This window comes from Poecilia reticulata, linkage group LG19 (genome assembly GCF_000633615.1).
Source record: "Poecilia reticulata strain Guanapo linkage group LG19, Guppy_female_1.0+MT, whole genome shotgun sequence".
NCBI classification, from domain to species: domain Eukaryota; kingdom Metazoa; phylum Chordata; class Actinopteri; order Cyprinodontiformes; family Poeciliidae; genus Poecilia; species Poecilia reticulata.
The window spans coordinates 19811787-19821748 of NC_024349.1; the positions used below are offsets into that span (position 1 = coordinate 19811787).

Sequence of the window (9962 nt, forward strand, 5' to 3'; positions counted from 1 at the left end):
GCATTGTCCTGTTGAAAAACCCGATCATTACCACACAGACGAGGGCCCTCAGTCTTAAACTTTGGATTGTCTTAAACTTTTGATCAGCTGAAAATATCATGTTTGAGTGTAAATGCAGCTTTCAGAAAATTTCCCGCTCAAAAGTTCTTGTCTCTTGCACTGATTTTTTTTCCTTTAACATTGTGAAGCTCTTCTTAGAACCTTCTTAAGATCCAATAGTGCAAAATGCAAATTCTTGCAATTTTTTGACTGGTCTTAAGATTTTGATCAGGAGTGTATTGGGGGGGACATGTCCCCCGCCGYCCCCCCACTTCCTATGCCTATGACTCCGGATCACATTAAGGCCAGATTGATGCACACGCACATCYGCTGATCTGAAAACAGGTTTTGCTATTTGGTTTCATTGTAGAGTATTTATTTATGCTGTGTAATAACTGTAAAAAATAAAGGTAACTACTTCACGGATTTTGCATATCACAGGTTATTTTCGGAACGCAACCCCTAAGAAAAACAAGGATTCCCTGTAAATGTAGTGTTTACTTAACTTTTTTCTACAGCAGAAGTTTTGTCAAAAAAGCGTAATAGGCAAAATTTSAAAATTTTGTAAAAACTTTTTATTTTTTTTTTTTATTCTTTTTTATATAAAAATCTGTGGGGGAAAAAAAACAGTCCACAAGGATCCTCTAACCAAACACATTCACTTAAATGTTCACTTTATGTTCACATTTTTTATTGACTGTATATCAAATCTATTTTAAATTTAACTGAAGATATGTATTATGTATTGTATTATGCAATACAATACATAATACAATATTATGTATTGTATTATGAACCTAGTCCATAGTCTTATTGTATGGACTAGGTCATCMAATCACTACGTTGCCTGTAGGAATTTTTAATGKCCAGCAGGTGTCAGTATTCAGTGACACAGTATCAGACAGAATCGACACAGTTTTGCTATGGGTCGAAACGATACACGACGCCTCRWMTACCCMTCACTAAGTTTGGTTATCTGGTTTCTTRGTTCATACATTTAAGCTGCAACATTGCAGTGAAATGAGCTTTGTAATCATGAGAAAGCTGTCCCTTGATTGCTAAATTTAAACTTTTCCATCAAGGGGACCAGTAACAGACTGGAAACCAGTTCAGCAGTGTGACCCTAACTCGGGAGATTCAAGGAAATCCCAGAGGCAAATGGAGTCGAATGGCTGAATTTGATCGYGCAAACATTCACAAAACTGTAACAACTTTCATAGCAACATTGTAGGGATTATAAAAGATTATACAATGGCATTAAGACCCCAAAATAAAAACAATAATCAATAGGCTGAAGTTAATTCACACAAGCTAAATTAGCAGTTAGCTGGTTACAACTAAACACATCACTCAGGCATTCTGATGGATTTATAATCGAGGTCAATNGTTCATACATTTAAGCTGCAACATTGCAGTGAAATGAGCTTTGTAATCATGAGAAAGCTGTCCCTTGATTGCTAAATTTAAACTTTTCCATCAAGGGGACCAGTAACAGACTGGAAACCAGTTCAGCAGTGTGACCCTAACTCGGGAGATTCAAGGAAATCCCAGAGGCAAATGGAGTCGAATGGCTGAATTTGATCGYGCAAACATTCACAAAACTGTAACAACTTTCATAGCAACATTGTAGGGATTATAAAAGATTATACAATGGCATTAAGACCCCAAAATAAAAACAATAATCAATAGGCTGAAGTTAATTCACACAAGCTAAATTAGCAGTTAGCTGGTTACAACTAAACACATCACTCAGGCATTCTGATGGATTTATAATCGAGGTCAATRATAATCTTTTTCTGTTGTCGTAATTGCCTTCACCACCACGTCAAAGCATCATGGTGACKCTTCCGGAACACCTSCAACACCGAGATTGTAATATTCCAGCTCCGTGTCATTCTGTTGGACTCTCTGCTTCCCYCTGGTGGTCTGTAGGAAGATAGCAGCACAGCCGAGTTACAGCACCATGCCAGGCTGAGCGCTTCAGCTCAGTCAGAAACAAACTGTAACGCTACCTTATGGGTGTAGAAAATCAGTGAGCTGAAGATCATCAGAGTCAGCAGCAGGACCACCAGTCTGATGATAAAAACTGTTGGATCTGACGAGACACACAGTCACAATAGTCAAGTCATGTCAGATTATGATCACTGTGATAAAGTTTCCCTCAKCTCATGTTCTTTTCATACTGGTTGGCCTGGAAATGCTTATTTATTTATCTATTTGAACTTAAGGAACATTATTATTCAAGAGTGAAACTGAAAACATTATAAAACGAATKACTTATCAATTCAGAAATATCACATTTATGACAATGGAGAAATGGAAGGCCTGACTCTATGAATGTGGATTTCAGCAGAYATTTTGTCACAAAAGACATGTAAAACGTATAAACCGCTGTGAAACACAGTTGTAAGAGCCAAAAATGTCAGTTTGCATTGTTTTTTGCTGCATATGCTTTTTACTTGGATATTTTTTTTTTGCGGTAAGATTCTTTTAGTATATTTTTATTTTTTTTTTTGAAAAAGCGCCACCGAGTGGAAGTACTTGAAGATTTATGAAACCTGCTGTGTAATAGTAGATMAGAAAGTAAATTGGATGTGACGTGTTTAGTTTAGCTGTACAGTTTTTTTGACCGTTACACGTGAAACGCTGTGCGAGATTGAAGAATTGTTTTTGATATCTGCTCAAAGTTCGCCGTTCATTAGACTTTGTGTGGATTTTGTAAGTGCTTCTTCAATTCATTAAGAGATGCACAACAGCATATGGTGGAACAGAAACACGTGCGGTAGCTAAAACCCAAGCTAACGAAYGTCAACAAAGGAAAACAAACTTGTCGAACAATATTGTGGCTTTAAGGAAGTGCAATAACATTAGCACAAACATTAGCATTCCACTCCCCCCACTGCAAAAAAAAGAAYACTAATGCATTTCACTGCATTAGTATTTTCCCTAARAAAGCTTGTAGCTATTTTTCTTATTTGTTAGCCTGTACATTGAAAYGAATAAGCAGTCACTACAACAGTATTCTTCTTCCTCTGTAAATCTTATGCTCACAAACACCCCTAGTGGGAACTCATCTCAGTCACTTGAAGCCAGGTTTTCAACTGTACCATAATTCTCTTTTTTTTTTTCCGCCAGTGAAGTCAAAGTTGCAGAAAATAATCCAACCTCTTCAAATGTTTCACAAAGTTCAGCTGTTCCTGCTGAAAGGACCTGTTAGCTTAAGCACATGTCTAAAATGTTGTGCTAAAAAAGTACTCCTAAAACTTGACTGATCAGATTCTAAACTGTCGGTAATGTTCTCTTTTTGKGAACATGTGTACAAAAATACAATTAATTAAATTTTTGTACACATTGATTACATCCCAATATCAATGTCGTTGTCTAAATTAATTTTAAAACTACACGTTTTCACAGTTTTAGTGCCAAGAACACTTGTTAAAAAACAGAATAAATTATCTKTGGTCTTTTTCAAGGTTCACCGTCCACTCGGTTTGAAGGATCAAAGATTGTGTGAAAACTTTGGATAAATGGAGAAAAAGGMAGATTAGTTTACATGTAAATACTTGATTTATATCCATAATCAGATTTTCACATATCTGAATAACACAAATATGCCCTACATGCTGGCAAACCTGAATTTCTCATTCCCTTCATTTTGAAATGTTGCGAAGTTAAATTTGAAATCTATTTTTCTGTTTACAGAAATATTCCCATAAATATGTATAAAAATATATATTTTATGTAACAGTGATTCCAAACACATCATCATCCCTTCATAGTAGTGTGTTTTAGTTTTGGAGGAAATTAGCTCCAGAGGCAGTTTTTGTGTTATATAAATAATTTTACTAAAGACACATTTGCGTTTAAAATCAGTTGAAATTCAGATTAGGATGTTTTATTTTTTCCTGACTTTTATAACTTTTAAATAAACAGGACATTTTATAAATATACTCACTGTAACTGAGAAGTTGTTTCAGMTCAGTAGCAGCATGGCAGATGCTGGTGGAGATATTGGAGGCAGCATCAAGGAGGGATTGGAAAGTCRAAATAAGGTAAAGATGACATTTGACGTCTTCAGAAGCGATGGTCCTCAGTTCATCAAGGGCCCTCTGTGTGCTAAAAGCATYGCCCACACCTGAAACAAACATGTACTACTGCATCTGTGATCTAAGAAGGAAAACTTGTTCAACAATCCACACTGAAGAGGAACGTTACCAATAACAAAAACCTCGATCCCAGTGTCTTTCAGATTCTTTGCTGGGATTTCTACTTTGTCCTGAGCTTCTCCATCAGTCATCAGAACAACAATTCTTTTTGAGGCTGGACGCATTCCCACCCCGGGTTTGAAGCTGTGGTTACGGATGTAATCCAGAGCTTGTCCTGCATGTTGTGAAGAAGAAAGAAACATTTTAGGAATGGGTTTTACATGTCTGCAAAAAAAAAATTTTTTAAAAATTATATTTTAAATCTGATGGTATTTTTTTTGATGGTGTGTCTCTGTGTTGCCCTGTGACAGACTGGCGACCTGTCCAGGGTGACCCCCCCGCCTCTTGCCCGGAACATTAGCTGGAGATGGGCATCAGCAACCCTCCCGACCCCACTTGGAACAAGGGTGTAAGAAAATGGATGGATGGTATTTTTTTCTGTTTCATCTACAGAATTCCCAGGTAAGACTGGGTAAGAAAATGATCTCAGTGAAAAGTCCAAAACGTTTTGATTTAAACTACTCTCATGTTGACAGCTTCTTACAGAAAGTATCAAAAATGTAGAGACATAAAAATAGTTCTGTTCCAATAATGTTTGGTGTGTCTTTTGTATTTTTTSTAAGAATTTATTTGAGGCTGAAATTTTTTATCTTCAGTCTGCCAATTAAAACAGTGATGCTGTGGGATACCCCTGCTGCCAAAAAGAGAAATCTCCATAGTAACCTGYGGTTCTGCTGGTTTCTATATTAAGCAACATCTTCTTCTGTCTAATATTGCTCCAGCTAAACTAACAGACAAAGCTGACTCAGGTTAGATTCTGAGGGAGAAGTTGCTCTAGAACTCTAAAAAATGTGAAAAGTTCTAGTTTTGAGTTGTGAATCATTCAGATCCTGAAGTCCCAGAGCTCCTCRTGGTGGGACCCTGCTGTGGACACTATAACATACTGACCTGTCATTGTGTCTCCTGTTAATTGTCGTATCTGGTCAATGGCCTGCAGCAGGGACTGCTTGYTGCTGTGGCTGTTCAGGTTCCACTCAGTTTTGAACTTGAAACTGAACTGAGTCAAACCTACAGAAAACACACATGAACCGATCAAATCAAACAGGAACTTAGAGCAAGAATATGTTTTAACAATAATAAATACTTGCATATTGYGTACATTAAACTAGCTCATTATATGACCTTTGTTTAAATGAAAATGAAGTAATACCTATTTGGACTTTGTTGGGACCGATRGGGAAGTTTTGAACCATCTCAGATAGAAATGATTTCATTCTTTGAAAGTCATCCTGGGTAATACTCCCAGAACCATCCACTAGCATCACAATGTCCGCTTTGGCCATTTCACACTGAGATCCTGAAAGAACAAAACAGTTACAAATTTATGTGAAAAATAATGTTAAATACATCAATGCTAAAGCACATCTTTATCTGTCTTTTGGATCATTTCCATCTGTTCCCTGTCATCAATGGTAGGAAAACAACTTTTCTTAACATCAACAGGGCTAAACAGGGCAGTTGCTAAAAAGAACAACAATATTAAATGTGGCCATCAAGGGCATGGAAAATCTATTCCACTGACAAAAAATAAAGTACAAGCTGTTATTTGCAACCTCAAAGACAGATGCAGTTTGATATAAAGTGAGCAGCTCTAGAACATCCTGCACATCAACAAAGTGTTTGTTATGAACATCCCATGGCCAGCATAGAGTCAGAAGAACAGCAGAGTCCTGTATTGGCATGTGAAGAGTTAATACATTTCATGGGCTTCATTAGGAAATCAATTATTTATCTAGCCATCTCACAAATACAGGCAAAGCAATTCAACTCTGGTATGAAAAAAATGATACTATATTACATACATAAAGTGATGCAGTGTACAAAATGTCTCTAAGGGTAAATACCTTAGAAATATGGCATTTTAAATACCGTATTTATAAGGTAAAATTCTGGCAACCACAGCTGCTGGTATTTTACCTCAAATAAGAGACTTTTTTTTACAATGTAGATCATGTAATATGACTTCATTGACTTTTGCTGTATCAGCCAAAATTAATTCGTTTACCTCTGTAGTTGTACGTTTCATCACCTTGCAGCCCTGAAAACCAGGAAATAAATGTCAGCAGGTTTTAGAAAGACTCTATTACTACCAACTGTTGTTCTGCTACATATAATAATACATAAACACACTGCTAAAATTGAGCRTCATACTTGGCAAAAGACCTGGACCTCAGTAAGAGAATCTTAAAGAGAAAACAATGGTGATTTCTACAAACACTGTTAAAAACACCACATTTTTTAAAGTTTCAGCAAGTGAAAATATTATTGTTCCTGAGACAAATGCTTCTTTCACACTTTAATCTCCAGTAAAAAAGTATAGAAATTTGTCACTCTGTCGGCCTTCAGCTAAACGCCAACAGATGCAGGAAGAGGAGCAGGAATTTGAAGAGTTCAAAGGTCGACTTCAGGGAACAGGAACATGGCTTAGTGGCAGACAAGTACCTCTTACCTTGGCCAAGTCATGCTGAGAGTTTGAATCTTACCTGAGCTGAACAGCAGCACCAGCAGCACCAGCAGCAGATCCATGTTCAGGAGAGAAAAGTGTGTTTGTAGGTCCATTAGTCTTCTCTTTTCTCCTCTTTTGGTCATGTGTTATTTCCTTTTCCTGTTGTTTTCCTCTGTTGTAAGCTCACATATGTTTTTGGCGGTGCCCACAGAGTGATGTCAAAGCTAAATTCATGAACACTAAATTGTCCCCAAAGCAGCACAGCCTGAAACGTTCCAGGCTATTTTGCACAATGGAGCCACAAGTAGTGACAAACATCGACGAAGCAGAGGAGTAAAAACACGTATTTGTAGATTGGACTTTTATTTGGCAACAGAGATACGTCAGAAACGACTTCCCTTTTTCAGAGAAATGCAAGAACGAGGAACATATTTGGAGTTTCTTGTTATTTTACTGAAGCCTATTTCTCGCTCTGAGGAGCAGAATATCATGAAATCATGACGCTCTGTTGAAATCTGGACGAATTTTAAGGTGCAGTAAAGACTAGACAGCTTCATTCACTCTCCAGTGTGGGAGCGGGTGAGGTAATAATTGTAGCATCCTGATGGAGGTGTGGGCTAAGGGAATTTTCTCATGAAGACAACTATAAGAAGACCCAACCCACTTGACCCACTTGATTATGAATCAGTTTCCTGTAGCAAATGTTTCATCTTAGGCTTCAGAATAAATGAAGATGTTTCCCTCTGTCTGAATGTGCATTACAAGCAGCATCATTTGTGCCTGAGGCATTTTAAAGTCTTTGGAAATGACAAAAAACACATTGTCACGTGTTTCCTGTGTCTAAAGCAGAAATTAGTGCTTTGCAAAGTGTGTGTTGTTGATTTTGAAATTACCTTTTTTTTTGCTGGGTTAACTGTTGTTTGTTGATATTTTATTTTTTAGTAGAACTGAATGAGGAATCAAGTTTTCAATGAATCAAATCACCTGATTCCTATTTCACCTGGAGAACTCGAGATTTCATGACTGATGAATGTTGAGAGTTGGGCTCAGATCTGTCTCCATCCAGAGGGATTCTCTGCAGAATTTCAGAATAAAAACCCAGCCCAAAAAAGGTTATTGTATTTTTTTTTCTTATTTCAAAAAGCAATTTGGATTGATCTTGAAAATTAAGGTAGATGTTCTTGTAGAAGGAACTGCTAGTTCTAGTTTAATTCAACTCATTCTTCCTTGGGTTTTTCAATACCAAAACACACGATGTGGTTTGTCTTTGCTGGCATAGAAAGAGGCTGTGTCTTGTTTTTAGGATTTACACATTAAATTTGGTTTGTAATTACATTAGAAATGCAATTCAACAAAATGAACTTTATTAGAAACAAAACAAGAGACTTCATATTAAAGTGGCTAAAATAAAATGTTTCGATTAAGCTTCAATGTTGTTTTACCTGACAAAGTTCAGAACAGACTTTACATCCAAAGAGACACTGTTTTTAATTTTTATATATGACCTGATGCAAATTGTGGCGCTATACGGTAAGTTGAGGCCATGACATTTGTTAAAAAGAAAAAAAAATTGGAAGGGAAGAAAAAAAAAATTTAATTGAAAAGGATGTGAAAGTTAAAACAAAAGTTCAAAAATACTTTTTCAGATCAAGTTTAATTATTGTTTAAATTTTTTTTTAACAATCTTTATGACCTCAACGTAGCTCCATACTCATCATCATTCTGACTGAATGTCCTTATCACATATCAACACAAAAAGCAAACTCACAGCAACACTGCTGATCACAAAGTCTCTGGATAATCTGAGATTTACATGAATCTAAATAGTCTGAAACCATATTATAAGGATTATATTAAAAGCCATTAATAAGAAAATGAAAGACAATACTATGGAAAAACAGAACCAATCAAAAAATACAGCACATGCCTTGATTTGGGGAAAAATACATTAAACATCAAAGTAACAGCAGGAGTGTTTCTACAAGGAGCTGCTTCCTTCAGTACACATTCTCCACCACATGGTGTCACTACAGAGCTGCCTCCTCCTGTTCTTCCACCACCTCTCTCACTTCATCTCCAACATCCACGTTCCTCCGTGCGACAGTCTGCTGCCCCCTAGTGGTCTGTAGGAAGATACAAGCACACATCCAGCTGAGTTCGAGCATCATCCCAATCTGAAGGCTTCAGCCGAGTCAGAAACAAACCTCTACGCTACCTTATGGCTGCAGTAAATCACAGAGATGAAGATCAGCAGACTCAGCAGCAGGATCACCAGTCTGATGATGAAAACTGTTGGATCTGATGAAACACTCAGTCACTGAATGAGCACAAGGAACAAACCCAGCTGCCTTCAGCTCTCCATCAGCTTACCTGAGACTCTCAGAGTCAGCACACGGCTCTGGGAGGAGAAGTTATGAGAGAAAACATGGACGTTATAAACGCAGCTGTAGTTTCCTCTGTGGGCGGGCTCTGCAGCAGGAAACAGGAAGTGTGCAGAGTGTTTGCTGGCTGGCTGGTCGTAGCTGTGTGGTGTGTTGGAAGAGGTGAAGGAGAGCTGGAAGGAGCCTCCTGGATACTGTGGCTGGATGGAGCAGCTGATGGTGAAGCTGGAGCCCTGAAACACTCCTGCTGAGCTGGACTGCATGGCGCCTGTGACCCCGTCACTGGACGACACCGAAATGATTGGCTGAACCAGCAGGTCTGAAAGGAGACAGATGATTGGCTCGTCAGTTTCATCTGTGGTTTCAGCCCAGTTCAATGCTGCATCACATTTGAATCTGAATGCAGATCTAGCAACAACCAGCATCTAGTATTAGAAGATCATGTCGACTATAAGAACTTTGATACTCTAAGCAGCTTTGTTGGGTTCTACCTGTGCACACAAGCTCCAGAATAGTACCAGACTGAGATGATGAAGACAATAATGATGGTGATGCACACTGCCTTAGTGGATATCCAGATTTCAAACAGCTGAGCTCAATTTCCCAAAAAGGAGTAATTGAAGAATCACTCCTGGTTCCCATGGAAACCACTGAACCACAGTCCAACTCTCTGCAGGCTGCAGCTGCTTCCTGGTCGGTCCAACCTGAGGCTTTCACTGGTCTCCATGTTCCGAGCTTCAGCTCCAGTGTTCCTTCACAGCGACTGGCTCCTCCCACCAACCTGATGGGTTCTGAACACAAATCAGTCATCAGTAAATGATAGTTACAGTT

The 9962-nt window shown here is 38.1% G+C and overlaps 2 protein-coding genes across 2 annotated transcripts; both read right to left on the minus strand.

The window, feature by feature from the left end:
• Nucleotides 1-1441: 1441 nt before the first annotated feature.
• Nucleotides 1442-7832, minus strand: LOC103482087 (collagen alpha-1(XII) chain-like). Its single transcript, XM_017310664.1, has 8 exons — nt 6788-7832; nt 6310-6342; nt 5455-5601; nt 5193-5312; nt 4255-4419; nt 3995-4174; nt 2052-2134; nt 1442-1965 (listed from the first exon to the last, which is right to left on the minus strand). Exons 1-8 carry the CDS (start codon nt 6891-6893, stop codon nt 1873-1875), a joined length of 927 nt encoding a protein of 308 aa, XP_017166153.1. The 5' UTR covers nt 6894-7832; the 3' UTR covers nt 1442-1872.
• Nucleotides 7833-8365: 533 nt separating this feature from the next.
• LOC103481896 (scavenger receptor cysteine-rich type 1 protein M130-like) lies at nt 8366-9948 on the minus strand. Its single transcript, XM_008437693.2, has 4 exons — nt 9623-9948; nt 9121-9450; nt 8966-9048; nt 8366-8873 (listed from the first exon to the last, which is right to left on the minus strand). Exons 1-4 carry the CDS (start codon nt 9939-9941, stop codon nt 8778-8780), a joined length of 828 nt encoding a protein of 275 aa, XP_008435915.2. The 5' UTR covers nt 9942-9948; the 3' UTR covers nt 8366-8777.
• Between the last annotated feature and the right edge of the window lie 14 nt (nt 9949-9962).